At 48.4% G+C, this 22,037-nt stretch overlaps 2 protein-coding genes across 2 annotated transcripts in view; one reads left to right on the forward strand and one right to left on the reverse strand.

Moving 5' to 3' along the window:
* The first annotated feature begins 770 nt into the window (after nt 1-770).
* MARCKSL1 (MARCKS like 1) lies at nt 771-3,182 on the forward strand. The gene is made up of 2 exons (XM_035019209.1): nt 771-1,060; nt 1,899-3,182. Exons 1-2 carry the CDS (start codon nt 974-976, stop codon nt 2,409-2,411), a joined length of 600 nt encoding a protein of 199 aa, XP_034875100.1. The 5' UTR covers nt 771-973; the 3' UTR covers nt 2,412-3,182.
* Nucleotides 3,183-3,336: 154 nt separating this feature from the next.
* The window catches only part of HDAC1 (histone deacetylase 1), a 32,777-nt gene continuing 14,076 nt past the window's right edge, over nt 3,337-22,037 (reverse strand). The window contains exons 3-14 of the mRNA XM_035019208.1: nt 16,438-16,555; nt 10,790-10,864; nt 9,279-9,417; nt 8,678-8,819; nt 7,557-7,649; nt 6,269-6,377; nt 6,046-6,186; nt 5,432-5,540; nt 5,207-5,337; nt 4,775-4,927; nt 4,229-4,277; nt 3,337-3,954 (exon numbers count right to left, since the gene is read on the reverse strand). Of these exons, the coding sequence (XP_034875099.1) occupies nt 3,927-3,954; nt 4,229-4,277; nt 4,775-4,927; nt 5,207-5,337; nt 5,432-5,540; nt 6,046-6,186; nt 6,269-6,377; nt 7,557-7,649; nt 8,678-8,819; nt 9,279-9,417; nt 10,790-10,864; nt 16,438-16,555 (1,287 nt within the window). The 3' untranslated portion in view covers nt 3,337-3,926. The remainder of the gene's footprint in view (nt 3,955-4,228; nt 4,278-4,774; nt 4,928-5,206; nt 5,338-5,431; nt 5,541-6,045; nt 6,187-6,268; nt 6,378-7,556; nt 7,650-8,677; nt 8,820-9,278; nt 9,418-10,789; nt 10,865-16,437; nt 16,556-22,037) is intronic.

Genomic DNA, 22,037 nt, shown 5'->3' on the forward strand with positions numbered 1-22,037 from the left:
CGTCTCTGAGCCTCAGACTCTTCAGCTTTCACATGGGGATGGAGAAGCCCTTCAAGGTCACAGGACCGCCCTAGCCGGGGCTTTGTCATGGGTCCAGGCTGAGGGCAGGAGGCACCGAGGGTGAGCTGGTCTGTGGGGGCTCGGTGTGACTGGCTGCCAAGGGACTGGGAGGAGAGAGGAGGGACGGGCCTCACCAGGCTGACCAGAGTGACTCCGCGGCGGGCCAGACCCTCCAGGCTGACCCGGGCAGGCAGGCAGGGACGTGGGTGGGACCTGTGACGGGTCTCCAGGCCTGAGGGGGCGCAGATGCCGGCGCGGGGCCCTGCGGCTTCTATGACCACATTCTCCGGAGCGTAACTCAGGACCAGCCCTCTGACGAGTCTGGGCATGTGAGCCCTTCGAAGAGTTCTAGGGGGAGACTGACAGGGGCTGTCAGTGCAGAACCAAGGCGTTGGGGGCCACTCCAGGAGCTGGGGCGTCCACCCTGGGAGGTGGGCGGTGAGAGGAGGGAATGATTGCTCTCCCTTTCCTCTAGGAGCCCCCCTCTGCCCAGCTCGCTGAACGACCCTCCTCTCCCCTTCCCACGTTGGACCCCACCCGTCCGGGGCAGGTGAGTGGGCTGGGGGTACCAGACCGCCAGCGTCGCCCACTGCGCCAGCGGGGCCCGGGACCTGAGCCCGCCTCTGCTCCTCGATTGGGCGCTCATTTAAATGTCCGGCCCCGCCCCGACTCGGGGCGCATATATAAGGCGGCTCGGCGGGCGGCGGGCGGCATTCTGGCGCGGAGCGGAGCGGTGGCGGGTGCAGCTAGCGGGTCGGGCGCCGAGAGGGGGTGCAGCTCGGTTACCCCCCCATACCCCTCCCCCTCAGGCGCGAGCCCCACCCCTCCGCCGGCCAGGCCGACCAGGCCGAACTATCCCCTGCGGCGCGAGCCCGGGGCGGCCCCGGGCGCCCCCCCCAGCAGACCCCCCATCATGGGCAGCCAGAGCTCCAAGGCTCCCCGGGGCGACGTGACCGCCGAGGAGGCAGCAGGCGCTTCCCCTGCTAAGGCCAACGGACAGGTGGGTGCGCTCGGCACGGCCCGACCTAGCCCCCTCCTCCCGCACCTCGCCCCTTCTGGGGCCCTGGGCCGGGGCCGCGCGCTTTGTCCGGCCCGGGACACGCGGCGCCCCCTCCCCCGCCCGGTCCCTTTGTTCTCGGCGCCGCAGCCCCCGCGGGCGAAGCGAGGGGAGGGGCGGGGAGGGGGCGCCGGCCCGGCCCCGCCGCCTTCTTTGTTTGCGGCCCCGGCCCCCAGCGCTGCCCCCCGGCCGCCCCGAGTGCCGCGCGGGGAACAAAGGCGCTGCCGGGCCGCGCCAAGGGGGCGCCCAGGGGCCGCGGGGCGGGTGCCCGGGGGGTGGGGTGGGGGAGGGCACTCCACCCGCAGACCCGACCTCGGTGGCTCACCACCTTTTTTTGGTGGGGAGCGGAGATGTGGGGGAGAGGTGGGTGGGGGGCCGTTTACACAAAGCGGGAGGCTGGGAAAATGGGCCGTCCAGGTGCGGAGAAGAGCGCCCCGGGGCGGCTTCCCGCCCGATGTCGGCTTGCTGGGCTCGCCCGCCCGCCGGGGATCGGCGGCCGCGAGCGGGTCCCCGCCGAATGGAGAGCGCGCCCCGGGGGAGGTGGGTGGGGGGCCACGGGACCCCAGCGCCTCCTGCCGGCCGCGGCCTCTGCGCGCTCGGCCCCCGCGCGCTCGTGAGGACAGGAGGGAGATGTTTGACGGGATCCCGGTGTGGGTGAGGCTACAACCAGCCTCCGCGGTTGCAGAAGAGTCGGGATCCCATTGCCTGGAAGAGGTCAGGGGCGGGCTGGGGGAGGAGGGGTAGAGCCCCGGCCCTCATTGCTGTCTCCTCTGCCCTGCAGGAGAATGGCCACGTGAAAAGCAATGGAGACTTATCCCCCAAGGGTGAAGGGGAGTCGCCCCCCGTGAACGGAACAGAGGAGGCAGCCGGGGCCACTGGCGATGCCATCGAGCCAGCACCCCCTAGCCAGGGCGCTGAGGTCAAGGGGGATGCCCCCGCCAAGGAGACCCCCAAGAAGAAGAAGAAATTCTCTTTCAAGAAGCCTTTCAAATTGAGTGGTCTGTCCTTCAAGAGAAATCGGAAGGAGGGTGGGGGAGATTCGTCTGCCTCCTCACCCACAGAGGAAGAGCAGGAGCAGGGGGAGATCGGTGCCTGCGGCGAGGAAGGCACAGCCCAGGAAGGGAAGGCTGTCGCCACCCCTGAGAGCCAGGAGCCCCAGGCCAAGGGGTCAGAGGCTAGTGCTGCCTCCAAGGGAGGAGACACAGAAGAAGAGGCAGGGCCCCAGGCCGCAGAGCCGTCCACTCCCTCGGGGCCGGAGAGTGGCCCTACACCTGCCAGCGAGCAGAATGAGTAGCTGGGTGGGGGCAGGTGGGTGATCTCTAAGCTGCAAAAACTGTGCTGTCCTTGTGAGGTCACTGCCTGGACCTGGTGCCCTGGCTGCCTTCCTGTGCCCAGAAAGGAAGGGGCTGTTGCCCCCTCCCAGCCACGTTCCCTCTCCTTTTCCCTCCTGTGGATTCTCCCGTCATCCATCTGGCCTTCCTCTTAAGGCCGGTTGAAGATGGTCCCTTGCAGTTTCCCGAGTTAGGTTAGTGATGTGAAATGCTCCTGCCCCTGGCCCTACCCCTCCTGTCCCCACCCCTGCAGAAAGCAATTGCTGGTTTTCTTCCCCCATTCTTTTCCAAGTAGGTTTTGTTTACTCCCCAAATCCCTGAGCCAGATGTGGGGTGCCTACACTCCCAAACCCTGAGTGTCCAGCCTTCCCCCCACCGTTGAGTTTTTAGTCTCTTGTGCTGTGCCTAGTGGCACCTGGGCTGGGGAGGACACTGCCCCTGTCTAGGTTTTTATAAATGTCTTACTCAAGTTCAAACCTCCAGCTTGTGAATCGACTGTGTCTCTTTTCTGACTTGGTAAGCAAGTATTAGGCTTTGGGGTGGGGGGGGAGGTCTGTAATGTGAAACAACTTTTTGTTGTCTTTTTTTCCCCCTCCCATTGTTGTAAATAACTTTTAATGGCCAAACCCCAGATTTGTACTTTTTTTTTTTTTTCTAACTGCTAAAACCATTCTCTTCCACCTGGTTTTACTGTAACATTTGGAAAAGGAATAAATGTCATCCCTTTAGTAGTGGTTTTTAATGAGTGGTCTTCTGGGGGTAGGGTGAGAAGATCGGTTAACTTCAACCCTTGAGGGAGGGATTAAGGTGAGGGGTAAGTTTGTGGGGTTGTTTTGTTGTTCAGGGGGTTGCCCAGGCTCTCAGGGACACTGCTAGGAGACAAGCTCAGGAGGATGTAGAAATGTACCATTTTATTATTACAAAGATTCTCACGAAAATGAAAATAGTATCTCAAAAAGGGTACTAGACTACCAGTCTCCACCTGCAGAATTGGGCGAGGATAGAGGGCAGGCAGTGGGAGTTCCTTGGCTCACATGGGGCCAGTGGGAAGGCATGATAACAGAACCAATCTAAAAATGGCTGTTACCTTAAGGAGACTGATGGGGGGGGGGTCCCTGAAGACCCAGCCACTCCTTCTAGAATGCTCAGTAAGGGCACCTTTCCAAAGCTACTAAGCAGACACTTGGCATTTCAGGATTTCTGTCCCATGGCTGCTTAAGAGTATGCCTTCCAGACCCAGCACCCTTTATGGTTCAAAATTAAGAACTGGGGAAGGATGGTGGCAAGGCAGCCACAAGAAAAGCTCACTCGTAACATGTGCCCTGAGCTCAGGGCCCTGGTTCCTGTCTAGTCCCTGGGGATATTTATATTTAATATATTTTTATATAAATACACAGAGAAATAGAAAATATAAAATCTGAGGGGTTGTGGGAGAAAGGTGGGGAACTTGGCAGGAAGCCAGAACTGGAGAGGTCTGCTCAGGCCAACTTGACCTCCTCCTTGACCCTGTGGAGAGAGCAGAGACTGGCATGAGATAATCTACCCCAGAGGCCTTGAGGCAAAAACATGGGGACAATGACTTCTATAGGACCCCAGCTGCCCAGGTGACTGCCGAGGGCTGGGCTTCCTAGCTCTGCCTAGAACTGCAGAGACGGACAGACTCGTCCCTGAAAGAGGTCTTTGTAAGCTGCACCAGCTGTCCCTGCGCCTTTCCTCAGCGTAGCGGACAAAGGGGCTGGTGCTCCAAGGCCAGGGAGATGGCCGACAGCTCCTTCCTCACCCTTTGGCTTCTTGCTTCTCCTCCTTGGTTTTCTCCTCTTCTGTGACTTCTAGAACATAAGAGTGCACGGATGACCAAGGGCTCCCCTCCAGAAAGACCCTTGGAATCTTAGCCTGAAACCCCTTCCCCAACACTACAGCTCGCTGGACCTACAAAAGAGAGAAAAGCCCATCCCAGGCCCTCCCATTGAGCCCTGTTGAGAACAAACAGGTCGGACCGGTTTCCCAGCCTGCTAGTGCCTGAACCCGGTGGGCGGAGGCAGCCCCCTGGGAAACTGGGGTGAAGTGCTGGGAAAAGGGCTTGGGATCGAATGTGACAGCCACACTCCTGACCATGGGGAGCCCAGGCCTGGTAGGGCTCAATCAGCCAGTGGAGATGACAAATTGAGTTTCATTCTTTTGTGCGCCCTGCCACCTCTGGGAGCTGAGGCAGAACCCCACAGAAGGCAGGGCCTGAGTCTGCTCCCTCCTCCCAGTGCCCTGCACAGATTCATCCTCCTCTCTGGTCTGGGGCGCAAGACCCAAGTCGGGTGTGACCCAAACCCACCTTTCTTCTCTTCTGGGTCTTTCTCTTTTTCATCCTCAGTTTTGACTCTCTTGGCTTTTTTGAAGTTGGAAGAATTCTTGCGCCCACCTTCTCCCTCCTCATCAGAGTCCGAGAACTCTTCCTCACAGGCAATTCGTTTGTCAGAAGAACAGACTGGGAGGCAATGGGAAATGTGGGTGAGACAGCAGGAGATTAGCTTTACCTCAGGGTCTGTGCCCAGTGCTTCCCTGTGTGTCCTCCAAGAGACACCAAGGGAAGGGGTGACCAAGAAGAGGGGAAGGAAAATCAGACTCCCTAAATTGTCCGAAGTACTAGAACTTGGGTTTCTCAACAGATGGGTAGCTTGGGAGGAATGTGGAACCAAGAACAGTGGTGGGAAGTCAGAGCTGCCTACTGATTGAGCAGGTACCAGCCCCTGGGTCTGGGTCTTACTCGAGATGCGCTTGTCAGGGTCTTCTTCATCCTCGTCGCCACTCTCCTCTGGAATGGCATCCTCAGGAATCACCTGCATTTGGACCCCAGGTGCGTGGGGCAGCATTCTCAGGTTCTCAAACAGTCGCTGTCTATGGCCAATGGTAGAGAGGGTGGCTGGGCTCTGGTTAGGGACAAACCAGAGCCTGGAATTTTCAGTCAGAGGGTGTCTGGGGACATACTCACTTGATCTTCTCCAGGTATTCATTGGTATTCTGGTTGGTCATATTGGAAGGACTGATGTGAAGTTTGAAATCTGGTCCAAAGTATTCAAAGTAGTCGTTGTACGGAAGCTCTAATTGGGGCAGGAGAGAAGAGTCAAGAGACCTGGCTACCATGGGACACTGAGAAAAGCATTTGTACGTTTATCTGGAACTGTCAACCCAACGATCTAACAGAGTACTTGGGTACTTACAGGGTTTCAGTCTTTTTAAAGCCATTCTCCAGTGTCCACACACACACAATGAGAAGGCACAGCCCCAGGTTTAGAAAAATTTAGGCGGTGCTCATTGGGAACACTTCCTCACTGACTACCCCAGTTCCCCTACGGAGTAGAAATTCCAAAGCTATAAATAACCACGGATAATTCTGTCTAGACCAGAAGTGGGAAGGAGAGAGGACAGGGTCAAAAAGGGACTCAGGAGAAACGGATGGTCTGACAATCACAAGAGGATAGGCGGGAGAATCAACAACTAGTATCAGAAGAGGCGAGGCCACATAGCCAATGGGAAAGGGCTCGTGAGCTTGAGGACACATGCGCTCCAGCTCTGCCCGGCCCAACCTGGCCCTGGAGCTATTACCATTCGGGATCTCTGTGTCCAGGGCCACGGCTGTTTCATACGTCCAGCAGCGGGCCACGTTGCGGATGGTGTAGCCCCCGCCTCCCAGCATCAGCATGGGCAGGTTGAAGCTCTTCACAAACTCCACACACTTGGCGTGCCCTTTGGTGGGAGAAAGGGGTGCTGGGTTACAGGAGCACCTGGCAGGACCCTGCCCACCTGTCCCTATGCGACACGGTCTCACCTTTGATGGTCAGATTGAAGCAGCCTAACCGATCCCCGGACAGGGAGTCGGAGCCACACTGTAAGACAACTGCACTGGGCTGGAACATCTCCATCACTTTAGATATGACCTAGAAGGACACGTCCTGGTCACCACTGGCTTTAAGAAAAGTTATGTGGCGTTTGGGGCTGCAAAGGGTGGGTGCAGTCCTGCTCCCTATCACTTACTCCCACCTTCCCACCCTCCCTCATGCTGGCTGGTAAAGAGGAAACATCAGTCTGGGCTTCTTGTTTCCCTACTTGAGATTTCACTTTTCCAATTTGAAAGGCTCTCCAAGATCCTTCTAGCTCTAATAATGCTGAACCTAGAAAAGCCTCCTCATCTTTCCCTTCTTTTCTTTCACTGCCCAAACTCCAGTACCATTTCTTCTGACCCTTAGCTGCATTTGCCCTACACCTTCGGTCCTGCAGACTTTGAGCCTCGTATTCTGAGGGAGCACTCACTTTTGTCTTTCCCTTTCTGACAAGATTTTGATGTTACCCAGGACAAAGACCAGACTTTGGGCTTCGCTGTCATCCTTACTACAAGGCATACACAGGCACTTGACTACCTGAACTTACTAGGTTAGTACTCCAGTTAACTGTTCCTTGTGGCTTGCAGGCAAAGATTTAACTCCTCAGCTTGGCATTCAAGGCTCCCTTTGAAATACTGACCCCAACATACATTTCCTACCACATCCTTCAACAGTCCTCCCACCCATCATACTGGCCTACATACAGTTACGTATTGGCACCTCTGTGCTTCTGCTGGTGCTGTTCCCCCTGCTGAATGCCACCCCCGCCCTCCAGCCTCCACCTCCTTCTTGGGCATGGGCAACTTTTTCAGAGTCCAGCTCAAATATCACCACCTCTATGAAATCATCTCTGACTACCCTCTCCCCAGCCCAGGCAGTGGTTTGTCTCTCACTCTTCTGTTCACCCTGCAAAAACAGTAATGACCACATGCTATCCCGTGTATGTGCCTGCCTCCCACAATGTAGACTGTGAGGTCTTCAGGGGCATGATTCATGTCTTAAGATATTCTTGTATCCAACAGAGGATCTGACCCACAGAAGGCATCAATAAATATTTGGATGAATTTCCTTCCTCTAGCTGACCACACAGCATACAACCCAGGGTTAAAACATATCTCATTTCCCAACCAGCTTCTCAGGGGCGGGAGAGGTCCCTGAGGTATGCTGGGAGTACTTAGCTTACCCCTCCCTTAGACTAAGCCCGATTGCAGCCCAGGTGGTGGATAAGCCACTTACCGGCTTGAAAATGGCCTCATAGGACTCGTCATCGATCCCATCTCGGAGCGGGTAGTTAACAGCGTAATACTTGCCTTTGCCAGCCCCAATATCCTAATCAAGAGGGACGGTAAAGTAAAACTGAAAGATGAAGCTAGGAAGAAGTTCAAGGATGGGGGGCTGGAAGGCTAAGGACAGAGGCAGTGGTTCTAAGAGAGACAAGTGGGGCACAGGAGTGGAGGCAGGGACAGAACAGGGGCATCTTGGTTAATACCAGCCCCCTCACGGGCAAGTCTAGCTCATATCTCTGGACACACCACTGAGCCTGCGCCCAGGCTGAGAATGGTTTATGGAGCCAGGGATGGAATATCCTACCCCACAGCACAAGACCTCTACCTTTGGACTGGGCTGGAGCTGCTGGTGGCTGGGTCACAGAAATAACACCCACCCTGGGACAACTTTTCCTCCCCAGACAAGGTAGAAGAGTTCTTTAAAATTGGAAATGCCCACTTATTCTAATGCCACAGCAAACAAATGAATTCGTGCCACTTCTTCACCAGAGGGTTACCGCATGGCAAAGGGCTGGTTTCATATTCATGCTAATAGAAGCAGATACAACAGTTCGATGAGTTAGCTTCCAAGGACTCTTATCCTGAGGTCTACTGATGGGCTTCAGTAAAGGGAGGTGTCTTTAATTAACTATTCAGTATCAGATACAAAAGATTTCCTATACTTTCCTGGGGACAGAGTCCGTAGCTTTCAGTCGGATGATCAAAGGGGAAGGTTAAGAACTCTTGAGATGGTCCATAAGGGTCCCAATTCCTAGCCCATGGGAGAGAACCTGATGTTTCTAGCCTAAAATTCAAGTCGTATGGGACATCTGAGTAGTGTCATGTAACTTAGCTATGGCCAGGAGGGACCTGTCTTGAGTCATACGACTCCTATCCCTCCCACCTCTTTGGGCCCCATCACTCCCTTCCTCCAGAATAAGGGAGGGAAGGAGACCAGGGCAGGTACCCTAGGCTGGGGTACGGCGTTCTGAATAGCAGAAGTGGCGGGACGGGGGTTCTGGTGGCACCAGACAAGAGAGTTAGAGCTGGCAGCTGAGGGTGAGTTGGTAGGCCCCTGAAGGGAGTTCTCACCCGTAGGTCCCCAGTTCCTGGGAAGTATTCTCCGTATTTATGAAAGGACACAGTCATGACCCGGTCTGTGGTATAGAAGGCCTCTTCCACGCCATCACCGTGGTGAATATCAATGTCAATATACAGCACCCTCTGGTGATACCTAGGATCAGAAGGGGGTCAGGGGTCTGGGGGCTCTCTGGGAATGGGACGCGCCAAGGGCGCCAGGTCCCAGCTTACCGGGCTGGCTGCCTCCCTCAGGTATCTCTAAGCACCAGAGACGTGGAAACTGGCTGAAGGAAGGTGGAAGAGCGGCAGGGTGTCTCCAGAGGCCTGACCAAGCCGACCAAGTCCGATCTTCCTACTCTACAGCCAGGGTCAACTCCAGCCACACAGGGACACTCTGGAGGCAGGATCTGAGCAGTGCCTGCCCCTGATCTTGCCGTGGGCTCAGATCAAACCAGGACTCCGTCAAGGAGAGGATGGCCAGAGACACTCACTGAACACATCCTAGCCAGCACATCGCTAGGAAAAGCAAACTAGGGAGGCAAGCCCAGGGGGAGAGGGAAGTGGGAACCTGGCCTAAGGTGCTCCTCCAAAAGACAAGGCCAGGCAGGCATACTTTAGCAGTTCCAGGATGGCCAAGACGATATCATTGACGTAACAGAAGCCAGATGCCTCAGACTTCTTTGCATGGTGCAGGCCCCCAGCCCAATTCACAGCGATGTCCGTCTGCTGCTTATTCAGTTTCACAGCACTCGCTGCGTGTGGGAGAGTGAACATAAGATGGTTAGCAAGCCGTTCTCCCCTTTCCCCAAGAAGCCCAGGAAACCCGGCGAGAGGTGGGACCTATCTGACAACGGGACTGTATGATCCACAGGCCAGTCCTCTCCCTCCCTCCCTCCCCACTCCAACAGGGAGTAAATAGGACACTGGCTACTCTAAACAACTTTTTTCCAAACTGAGGCTGGCAACCCATCAGTAAGCCTTAAAACTGGTTTAGTGGGTCACGATTAGTGTGTGTGTGTGTGTGTGTGTGTGTATTAAACAAAACAAACTAGGATAAAATAACAGTAAAGATAACTGCTCTTCTGTGAAACTGGCTTCAGAGTGAGGATGTGTGTGCACAACCTCGATTGCAAGTGTAAATGTATTTCTTACTGGGGTTCATGGTCAAAAAATGGTGAAGATACTAGAGGTATTAGGAGCTCAAAGTACAAACAGGCCCCAGAAGTGAAATACACACTTGTGTATTCAGGTGCATTCGCAGCAGTGTAACTTTTAACAGCAATAAAAACATGGAACAAGCCAAGTGATCCAACAAGAGGGGACTGATTATATCGACCGAAGTTGGTCCATAAAATGGAATAATCATGTAGCCACTAGAAATCATGCTATAGACTACTAGAGCTAAAGAAATTTTAAAGATTTACTAAGTAAAAGATGCAGACACAAAACTATACACATGTGACACGTTTTTGTAAAATACAGATGTATATGTTATATCCAGATATATACACACAGAAAAAAAATGGATGTACAAACAACAAAATGGTAATAACAATTATTTGTGACAGTGTGATTGTGGGCAATTTCTTCCTGTGCACATCTTTGTTTTCTGAGATTATATTGGGAGCTGGGGGAAAGGGGAGAGGACAGAAAACAATGATCATAGGAAAATATATGTTTGTTAAGAAAGGGCTTAGAGTAATCGTAGAGGTAACCTAGAAGTTAATAATGGAAGGGGGAGATATGTGGGGAGTATTTCTGACCTCTAAAGGTAATTACTATGGTCTTTTGTAAGACACAGATGATGACACTTCCCATTTTTATAGCACTTTGCAGTTTGCAAATTGCTTCTATGTACAGCATCTCCACAACCCAAGGTCTGCAGGGAATTCCAGTATATAAGATCTCTTGTAGGAGAGGACAGTCAAGGACACCTGTCAGTACCATGTCAGAGACTGAACCTGGGCTAGGACTGAACAAGAGGATATTTTAAAGACCTAAGGTAAAAACCCACAGGACCATTTTATGGGGTCACAGATCAGTCCTACTGGGATAGCGGCCTAAAAGGCAGACCTCACCAGTACAACCCAGCACAGCCCGTGAGGAGGGAAGTATATTCCTTACCCACAGAGCCACCAGTAGATAACTGACAGAATTCAAACAGGCCATCAAATACTGGACAGTCCTCACCGACGTTGACTTAAAAGACACAAGAGAAAGGTTAGTTTCCACAATTCCTTTAGTTTTTGTTTACATTATCTATGAGCCTATGGGGGCGGGGGGAATATAGAATCTTCAGAAGACTTGGGTTCTAGTTCAGGCTCTACTACTTACTGGTTTTGTGATTGGGTCAAATCATTTAACTTCTCACAGCTTTGGCTCATTACCTTTAACTAGCAATCATGACATCCGCCTCACCTAAACATGGAGAAGATTAATAGAAATCTTTTTTTTTTTTAAGATTTTATTTATTTATTCATGAGAGAGAGAGAGAGAGAGGCAGAGGGAGAGGGAGAAGCAGGCTCCCAAGGAGCAGGGAGCCCGATGCGGGACTCGATCCCAGGACCCTGAGTTCATGACCTGAGCCGAAGGCAGATGCTCAACCATCTGAGCCACCCAGGCGCCCGATTAATAGAAATCTTATATGGGGAAGAATATAGCAAATAAGTACACTTAGAAAATGCTGGCTCTTTCCTTGAGGGAGAAAAACTGAGCTGCTTACTCCTGGGTTTGTTCTGGATCTCACTCCAGCTGCCCAACAAGGCAGGGAAGAACTGAGACCTGCATAACTATCATCCACTGAACGCTTAAGAGTGTGCCAGACACTGTGCTAAAGGTTTTAAATTCCTTATGTCCTTTATCCTCATATAACCTTCTAACCTTCTGAGACAGGATTTGGTCTTATTTTATAATCAGGGAAACCTGCTCAGAGAGGTGAACTTCTAGTAAATAGCAGAGGCGGTATTTAAGCATTGGTCTGCCTGCCCTAAAAGCCCATGAAAATATACTCTGGCCTTCTTCCCAATAATTTCTTATACAGTCTCAGTTGGTTCTCATCACAACCCCATGAGTTGGACAAGACACATCAACGCCACCGTCCACAGGAACAAACAGATCCGGAGAATTAGCAAGCAGGCAGTGGCAGAGCCAGAATCAGAGTCCAGGTGTCTCGACTCCCACAGTCCAGTGCTCTTTCTACTACACCTACAAGTGACAACTGGAGTCAAGTTATTTCAGTCCTAAAGGGGCAAAAGTACGAACTACCACGTAATGAGGAAACACATGCAAACAGTGATGCAAATTAACTGAGAGGCCGGAATGGAAGCACACCTGAGGGCTGTGGAGCCACAGAGCTAGAGAGGAACCTTAGGGCTCCAAGTCTCCTCTCCCAGAAAAGGCAACTACTCGGGGCGCCCGGATGGCTCAGTCGGCTGAGTGTCCTACTCCTGGTTCTGAGATCGGGCTCCGTGCGCAGCACAGAGGCTGCTTGAGATTCTCTGCCTCTCCCTCCCTCCTTCCCCTTCCCTCAGACTCCCGGGCTCTTTCTCTCTCTCAAATACATAAAATCTTTAAAAAAAAAAAAAAAAAGGGAAACTACCGAGACATGAATGATACACAGGAAATTAGAGGCAGGGTAGGCTCTTCCCTGCCCCAGCCTTCCTACTGCACCTGTTGCTATCAGCTGGGGTTCCTCAAGTAGAGCAGGGAGGAGCCCGAGGAGGAGGCTAGCAGAGCCCAGCTCAGACTGTGGTAACCTTCTGAGAGACAGCTGAAGCTCAAAGTCTGCAATAACCACAAGTGTTACCAACTCTGGCACTGCCCTAAACTTGAGGGTGCCCTGCCAAGACAAGTGCTCTGAGGAAGTGTGGCCCATGGGGGTGAGCAGTAGTACATGGCTCTCACCGCCACTGCCCAGGTAAACACTGGGAGGTTGTGTCAATAAGAACTTTGGTCCCTGGGGCCAGGCTCTTGATCCACTGGCAACCAACTGCCCCCTCCTGCTGCTTCCTCCTTCATTGGGTTTGGCCTGCCTAGATTTCCAGAGTTTTGCTTATATTCCCATTTGGGATGTGGAGCCACCATGGGACGAAATGGTTGTTTTATTTATTTTTTATTTTTATTGTTATTATTTTTAAGTAAGCTCTACACCCAACGTGAGGCTGGAACTCACGACCCCAAGACAGAGTCTCATGCTCTACTGACTGAGCCAGCTGGGTGCCCCAAGAGATGGTTGTTTTAGACAGGAGAAAAAAGTATTTTCCTTTAGGCCCCAAACCAATATGTGGTTCAAATGGCTAGCCCATTATTCTCAGTTCAACGAGCTGTGTGACTGGGAGATGGAAAGGGGGGAAATGGGAGTGCAGACCCTCACTTGGGCTAATGTCTGAAACAAGGGAGGATTTTTCGATGGGTTTCCCTCTTCCCACTACAAATACCTTTCTTATTCTTAGGCTGGTGTTAGACTGAAGGGCGCAATACTGGGTGAGAGATGGGAGAGCGGAGGGAGATGGAGAAGGCAGTAAAAAACACACTGCAGAAAGAGATGCATGGGATAAACAGGGACTCAGGAGAGGCCTTCCACCACTGTGGTGCTGTAATGGGGTGGAGTGGAGGGTAGGAGAGAAAGGGTGTGTGATCAAGGGGAGGCACCCAGGGGGAGTTCAACTATATTGGTAATGTTTTTTTCCTTAGAAAGAAAGGCTGGTAGTGGGTACTTGGATGTTCATTCTATTACTTTTTATACTTGTGTCTGTGTCTGAAATATGTTACATGCAATGTATTTAAAAGTACTCCAGAATTAGGAAATGAGTTCTATTCTACATTCTACCACTACTTTGCCGGGTGACCCTGGGAAAGTCATTTCACCTCAGTTTATATATCTATAAAATGGACAACAATATCTCTAAATTTTGCCACCATAGTTCTCCTTTATCATTTTTCCACCATGTTTCACATTCTGATAAACTATCTGGCAAAAAAAAAATTTTTTTAATTGCATTTACTGATGTTCGAACCCATTTCATTTATTCATTATTATTTTTAAGAAGGCCTGAGCCCAGCAGGCCACGAACTCCCTGGCAGGCAAAGGCTGGCTGACAGAGGACCGACTGTAAATGGGCAGATCACGCCAGACTGTCAGGGAGCCTACCGTACATCATGGTCCCATTTTAACTAATTAAAGTATTAGGTCAGAACTTCTGATCAAGGTTCTCAAAGTCTCAAAATGACCACAAAACATTTATTACATTCTAGCCAAGAGCAAGGAAGCCTAACTTACTTAGTCGTATTGCACGTATAACTTCCTAGGTTAGGTGTTGGTAAATATAAAAAAAGAGCTCAGCTCCCACATCCCTGTTATTGTCTCTGTGATATCCCTGGTTATACAGCACTTCACTAAGTGACATCTTTCTATAACCCCATGAATCAAGTCAGGAAGGTGCCTGAAAGTCCTCAGAGAGCCTCACCCTTCCTAACGCATCTTCAATGAGAGAAAATCCCAGACCTAATTTTTTAATGCACAACCTTAGAATGCTAGTTTCAGGAAGACTAGAGCAAACTGGGAGCCAGACCCAAAGCTGGGCATTCCTCAGAGCCTAATATTTTATGTCTGCCTTGATAGATTTGAAAATGAAAGTTGGGACGCCTGCATGGCTCAGTCGGTTAAGCGTCTGCCTTCGGCTCAGGTCATAATACTGCCTTCGGCTCAGGATCAAGTCCCACATCAGGCTCCTTGCTCAGCAGGGAGCTTGCTTCTCCCTCTGCCTGACACTCCCCCTGCTTATGCACTCTCTCTCTCATTCTCTGACAAATAAATAAAATCTTAAAAAAGAAAAAAAATGAAAATACTATATCATCATAGCAAAAGTTACTATTCATTGACAGTCAGTGCTATCTCACTTATCCCCCCAACTTCCACTATGAAATAGGCACTATTATCTTCCTTTTTTTTTTTAAAGATTTTATTTATTTATTTGAGAGAGAGAGACAGCATGCATGAGGAAGGGGGCAGAAGGAGAGGAAGAAAGACAGTAAGACTCCCCACTGAGCAGGGAGCCCAATGTGAAGCTCGATCCCAGAACCCCGGGATCAGGACCTGAGCCGAAAGCAGACGCTTAACTGACTGAGCCATGCAGGCGCCCCTGTTTTCCTTTTAAAGAAGAAAAAACAGGGGTGCCTGGGTGGTGCAGTCAGGTAAGCACCCGACTCTTGGTTTCGGCTCAGGTCATGATTTCAGGGTCGTGAGATCAAGCCCTGCATCCGACTCTGGACTCCGGGCTCCATATTCAGTAGCAGAGTCTGCTTGAAATTCTCTCTCCCTCTTCCTCTTCCCCTCCCCCCTGCATAAGCACTCTCTCTCTAAAATAATCTTTTTTAAAAAAAAGATTTTATTTATTTATTTGAGAGAGAGAGAGAGCGAGAGCGAGAGCAGGAACACAAGCAGGGGGAGTGGGAGAGGGAGAAGCAGGCTCCCCGCTGAGCAGGGAGCCCGATGCGGGGCTCGATCCCAGGACTCTGGGATCATGACCTGAGCCAAAGGCAGACACTTAACAACTGAGCCACCCAGGTTCCCCACAAATAAATAAATCTTTAAAACTAAATAAAGAAAGAAAGAAGAGAAAACGAGGCTCAGAGAGGCTAGGGACTTGCTTAAGAACACACAGCAGCTAAGTGGCAGAGCGAAGGGATTCAAACCAAGACATCAAAGCTCATTTTCTTGCTTCAACACCAAGCTGCTTCCCTAATGAGAATCCTCTCTGCTGACGGTGGAGCCTGATCACTGGCCTAAATAGGTTATGAGAAGCCCTAAAGCCATCTAGAGCAAAGGAAGGAATTTGTCTCATCTTGGAAGCAAATAAGATCTTGTCAATTCAAAGAGCAAATACTGCACTTCAAGGGGGAGCAGCTCCTGGAGTTTTAAGTGGTAAAGAAGTCTGACGCTTTAAAAAAGGTCTCTGTGGTTCTGTAATCATTACAACCACACAATTATTGTAACAAATAAACTTTCTGCCTTGGGAATCAGACTACCTTGTGGCCAGTAGCAACAAGTGCCACAGATTTGCTGATATTTCAAATAAGCTGTTATGAGCTAATCAAAACTTCTTCTGGACAATGTTGTTTCATTGTTTTATTATATGAGATATTAGGTGCTGAGAGATAACTTCTAAAAAAACACACGGGAGAAGTCAGATATGATAGTTTTTCTCCCACAGCTGAAACAATCCCCATGATTCCTACAAACCGAGTGTAGCTTCTGAGATGCCACCTGCTCTGGGGTTCAGGTCTCAGGAAGCAGAGGCAGAATCACCTCAACTCAAAGATCACATCATCTAGAGTCTGTTCTAAGTGGCCACTCGATTCTCAATTAATACTCACAAAGTGAGAGCAGTTATACTTGTAAGGGATGACACCCAGTCCATTTTACAAAAGAAAAATTTAAGGGCAAGTGACCTGCCCATCAGTCAGGAGTCAGGGCTGGGGCTTGTACCTCGTGTCCCTCTCCCAGGTCAGTGCTTTTTCCATTACAACATTCACAGTTTCCTTGGCATAGTGTTGTGAACTGAACTAGACAAAGATCAAACTCTATTCCTTATAATCAAGATGCAAGGAAAACTAGACTTGAGAAAAAAGCAGCACTTTGGCATCCTTGAGAGGCAGGGGAAAGCAGGTGTCTGCTGAATGGGAGATCCTAGGGAAGGCAGGGCAGATCTCTGCAATTCAAAGGCGGATCCAAGTGGGGCCTCGAGAGTAAGGAGGGAACAGAATGGACTTACATCTCTGCATCTGCTTGCTGTACTCGGACATGTTATCTGGGCGGATGGAGCGCAAGAATTTAATGTAGTCGTCACTGTGGTACTTGGTCATCTCCTCAGCATTGGCTTTGTGAGGGCGCTAGAGGGCAGAGGGGAGAAAGGATGCGTTATTCCCGACCATTGCCAGTCTTCAGTCAGTCCGCTCTGAACACCTGTATCTGCCCAGCATTGAGCTAGGTGCTATAAAGGTTTAAAAAAAAAAAAAAAAAGCAATTACTGATTAGATTAAGGCCTCCGGAAACTTACGATCTAATCAGGCACATAAGATTATCAAAGGAGAGGCAGCATCAGAAGGCCCTGACTGCAGCTCTGGCTCTGTTGCTTAGGCCAGTCTATCTAGTGAACCTCAATTTTCTCATTTACTAAATAGGGGCAACTTCTACCTCACAGGGATCGTGAGAATTGGATGAGATGTTAAATCTCTTTGTAAATTGTGAAGTGCTTTACAAACTCTTACTTCTTTTTAATATTAAGTATAACAATATATAGTTATGGGCCAAATGCTCCAAGAGTTCGAGAAAAAAGGGTGACTAACAATAACTGAAATAGGAAATCTTTCATAAATCATCATCACACCAACAATTCTGATCACATCCTCCCCACTGAAGCTTCCTTGACATGGTAATTTCTGGATTATCCACATTCTGATTCATCTTTCCCTCTTTTTATTTTTTTTTATTTTTTAAAGATTTTATTTACTTATTTGAGAGCACCCCATCTTTCCCTCTTTTTAAAAATTCTCTTCTTGGGGGGCGCCTGGGTGGCTCAGTTGGTTAAGCGACTGCCTTCGGCTCAGGTCATGATCCTGGAGTCCCGGGATCGAGTCCCACATCGGGCTCCCTGCTCGGCAGGGAGTCTGCTTCTCCCTCTGACCCTCCCCCATCTCATGTGCTCTCTCTCATTCTCTCTCTCTCAAATAAATAAATAAAATCTTAAAAAAAAAAAAAATTCTCTTCTTGGGACGCCTGGGTGGCTTAGTCGGTTAAGCGTCTGCCTTCAGTTCAGGTCATGGTCTTAGGGTCCTGGGATCGAGTCCGGTGTCAGGCTCTGCACTCAACTGGGAGTCTGTTTCTCTGTCTCCCTCTGCCCCTCCCCCTTCTCATGCTCACTCTTTCTTTCTCTGTCTCAAATAAATAAATAAATAAATAAATAAATAAATAAATAAATCTTAAAAAAAAAAAACAAAACAAAACTCTTCCTCTCATCCCTTAAAGGTAGGTCTTCATCTAAGATGACCCTCTGCTTTTCTAACTACCAATACCTTTCTAGTTTATAAAGTATTTTCAATACACACCTAACACTGTTTACCCTGAGCCAGGCACTGTATGCTATTTTGTGATCCTTAAAACAACCTCTTGAATTCCGTACTGTTAGTACCCTCACTTTGCCCACATGGAGGTTAAGTAATTTGCCCAAGGTCACACGGCTGGTAAATTGGACTAGGAACCCAGAGGTCTGGCTGCAGGCACTAGCTGACTCTTGTTTCATCCTCACTTAATATAAGGAGGGATGTAAGACTAAAAGATGGAGACTGTTTTATATAAAACACCCAGAGTGAAAGAAGCAAGACTTGGCTCCAAATACTAAGTTGTTTTTACTATATTAAGCCCTTTACCCTCATGGCAATGTTGCAGATGGAGCTTTGACTATCTCTTCTAAATAGATACCTGCCCACACTCACTCCATCTTGATTTCTGCTCTGAGCTCCAGATCCACAATTCCAACAGCTTCTCAGCCAGCTCCACCTGTGAATCCTAGAGACACTTCAAATTCAACTGAATCTAACAACTTACAGAGAGCTCAGAGGCATTCAAACTTCGCTTCACTTCCAGACTTCTCTTCTACTATTTTAGTTAATGACTCCAACATCCACTCAGGCTGAGAAACTAAGTATAATCCTTAACTCCACCCTTTCTTGACTTCCATTTCAATCCACTGCCTATCCCCTTCATTATACCTCCTCCATAATCTTGACTGCATCCACCGCCTTATTTCTCCTATGCTCTTCTTTCCCAGGGTTCCCATCCTCACCACCATCCACCCAGTTGCTCAAGACAGAAGCCACCCTTAATTCTGCACTCCTGATCTACTACATTCAGAAAAGACAAGCCCATCTCAAAAGCTGCCTCTTTTACGAAGTAAAAGCAAATCTTGCTCTAAGAACCTGTTTTCATCCCAGGCCACAAAGTTCCAAGAACTATGACCTCACAGTCAAAAATCACAAAACATGCAGGGGCACCTGGGTGGCTCAGTTGGTTAAGCGTCTGCCTTCATGATCTCAGGGTCCTGGGATGGAGCCCCGCATTGAGCTCCCCCCTCAGCGGGGAGTCTGCTTGTTCCTCTCTGGCTCCCCCTCCTCCCTGCTTGTGTTCTCTCCTTCTCTCAAATAAATAAATAAAATCCTTTAAAAAAAAATCACAGGGGCGCCTAGATGGCTCAGTCGTTAAGCGTCTGCCTTCGGCTCAGGTCATGATCCCACGGTCCTGGGATCGAGCCCCGCATCGGGCTCCCTGCTCAGCAGGAAGCCTGCTTCTCCCTCTCCCACTCCCCCTGCTTGTGTCCCCTCTCTCGCTGTCTGTCAGATAAATAAATAAAATCTTTAAAAAAAAAAAAATCACAAAACATGCAAGGAAACAAATCACTAAGAGTGAGGGCTCATAGAAACAACGAATAGCAGAAAGATTTACAGAGACCTTGGATATATGTTTAAATGAAAAAAAAAAACTGCATTACATTTCTATATACCAGTAAACAATCTAAATATACAATTTTTAAAAGATACAGTTCATGAGAGCATTAAAAAGAAATACTTGGGGAAAAAAATCTAATAAATGATGTGCATGACCTATGAGAAATTTATAAAACTTTAGACTGACAGCCCAAATCTCAACAACCCATCAACAGCTAAATGAATAAACTATGGTATATTCTACAGTAAAATACTACATAGCAATTAATATGAACAAACTACAAAAAACAGATATTGTATAATTCCACTTATATCAAGTTTGGCAAAATTGAACTATATTGTATTAGGGATGCATATTTAGGTAATTAAATTATGATGAAGAGTGAGGAGCAATTAATAGAAAAGTCAGGATTCTGGTTACCTCTGCAGCAAGAGAAGCAGCTGTGATCAGGAAGGGGCATAGGCAGGGTTCTACTTCTTGCACTAGCTGGTGTTTACATGCGTGTTTACTGTATATCAATTTGTTAAATTGCATGTGTTTTATACACTTTTCTGTACATGTATTATATTTTACAATAAAGAAGCTAAAAGAAGCCTTTATAGAAGACATTTAAAAAGAGTTAATTAGGGGTGCCTGGGTGTCTCCGTTGGTTGATCCCAGGGTCCTGGAGTCGAGCCCCACATCAGGCTCCCTGCTCAGTGGAGAGTCTGCTTCTCCCTCTGCCTCTGTCTCTCCCCCCACTCATGCTCACTCTCTCTCTCTCTCAAATGAATAAATGAAATCTTTAAAAAAATATAAAATAAAAAAACTTAATTACAAAAATAAATAAAAAGTAAAATAAAAAGTCCTAAATAAATGGAGATATGCCATGTTCATAGACTCAAAGACTAAATATTCTCAAAATATCAATTCTCCCTAAGATGCTATAAAGATTCAATAAAATTACAACCAAAATCCCAGCAGATTTGTTTGTAGTACTTGATGAGTGAGTTCTAAAATTTATATAGAGAAGTACAAAGGGCAAATAGCAAGTCACTTTTTTTTTTTAAGAACTAAGTGGGAGGACTTGTGCTACTAGATATCAAGACCTACTGAAGAGCTATTATCATTAAGCCACTGGGTATTGGCATATGGGTCAATAAGCAGATCAAGTCAACAGAACACAGAGCCCAGAAACAGACTCATACACAGTGCCTGGCACAAAGCAGGTGCTTTAAGTATTTGTGGAATGAATGAACAAATACAGACATCTCATATATAAAAGAGCTGGCACTTAGGTCAGTGGGGAAACAACTGACTTCAGTAAATCAGCTGCAATATGAGGGAAAAATTTCAGTGGATTCCTACCTCAAACCATATTTAAAAATCAATTATAGATATAGTAAATACATATATGTGAAGGCAAACCTATAAAGCTTTTATTTTTTTAATTGTTTTTATTTTTTAAGTTAAGCTCTTTGACCAACATGGGGCTTGAACTCACAACCCCAAGACCAAGAGCCACATGGCTCTACTGACGGAGCCAGCCAGGTGCCCCCTATAAAGCTTTTAAAAGATGAACTTAGGAGAACACCTTAAGAGTTGGGAAGGACTTTCTTTCTTTCTTCTTTTTTTAAGTAATCTCCACATCCAACATGGGGCTCAAACATAATCTGGAGATCAAGAGTTGCATGCTCTCTCGACTAAGCTAGCCAGGTGCCCCAAGGGAAGGATTTTTTAGGACACAAAAGCACTTATAAAGGAAACAATTAATAAACATGACTGTATTAAAATCAAGAATTTCTCTTCATTAAAGATACATTAGAGTGAAAAGACAAAACCAGAACAGAAAATATTCAGAGCAGGGCGCCTCAGTGGCACAGCTGGTTAGCGTCTGACTCTTGGTTTTGGTTCAGGTAGTGATCTCAAGGTCATGGGATCCAGACCCATATCAGGCTCCATACTCAGCACAGATTCTGCTTAAAGATTCTCTCTCTTCTGCTCCTCCCTGCCATGTACTCGCTCTCTAAAATAATCATTTTTTTTAAATAAATGATCTAAAAAAAAAAGATATTTAGAGCAATATACTGATACTGGACTATCTATACTAGAATAAAGAGCTACTACAAATTGGTAAGAAAAAGAAAGCCAAACAACCCAAAAAAGGAAAATGGGCAAAAGAAAAGACATTTCACAGTAGAGGTCATACAAATAGTTAATAAACATATGACGAGATACTCATTTTCATTGGTCATTAGCAAAATGCAAATCAAGACCACAATCACATACTATTTATACTCATTTGGTTGGCAAAATTGAAAGTCTAATTCCAAGTATAGGAAAGGATATCAATCAAGGTATCTTTTTTTTTTTAAAGATTTTATTTTAAGCAATCTCCACACTCAGTGTGGGGTTTGAACTCATAACCCCAAGATCAAGAGCCTCACAACTCCACCAACTGAGCCAGCCAGGTGCCCCTCAAAGTATCACTTACACATTGTCAGTGGGAGTATAAATTCATTTGACCACAATGAAAAGCAACATGGCATTTAATATTCATATACCCTACAGTCCAGCAGTTCTAGTACTAGAGAAATAGCCAAAAGAAACTTTTGCATATATATACTAAGGAACATGTACAAGAATATTCAAAGCACTGTTCCCAACATTAAAAAATGAGATACAGGGCGCCTGGGTGGCTCAGTTGGTTAAGCGACTGCCTTCGGCTCAGGTCATGATCCTGGAGTCCCGGGATCGAGTCCCGCATCGGGCTCCCTGCTCGGCGGGGAGCCTGCTTCTGCCTCTGACCCTCCCCCCTCTCATGTGCTCTCTCTCTCTCATTCTCTCTGTCTCAAATAAATAAATAAAATCTTTAAAAAAAAAAAAAAAAAA

Source organism: Mirounga leonina, unplaced genomic scaffold (genome assembly GCF_011800145.1).
Source record: "Mirounga leonina isolate KUSES-001 unplaced genomic scaffold, KU_Mleo_1.0 Mir_173, whole genome shotgun sequence".
Taxonomy (NCBI): Eukaryota; Metazoa; Chordata; class Mammalia; order Carnivora; family Phocidae; genus Mirounga; species Mirounga leonina.

What these genes read in the sequence shown, in the direction of transcription:
- MARCKSL1 (XM_035019209.1), top strand. Translation starts at nt 974, where the DNA reads ATGGGCAGCCAGAGCTCCAAGGCTCCCCGGGGCGACGTGACCGCCGAG. An exon ending in CTGCTAAGGCCAACGGACAG is followed by an intron (nt 1,061 to 1,898) that starts GTGGGTGCGCTC and finishes TCTGCCCTGCAG; the next exon opens with GAGAATGGCCACGTGAAAAG.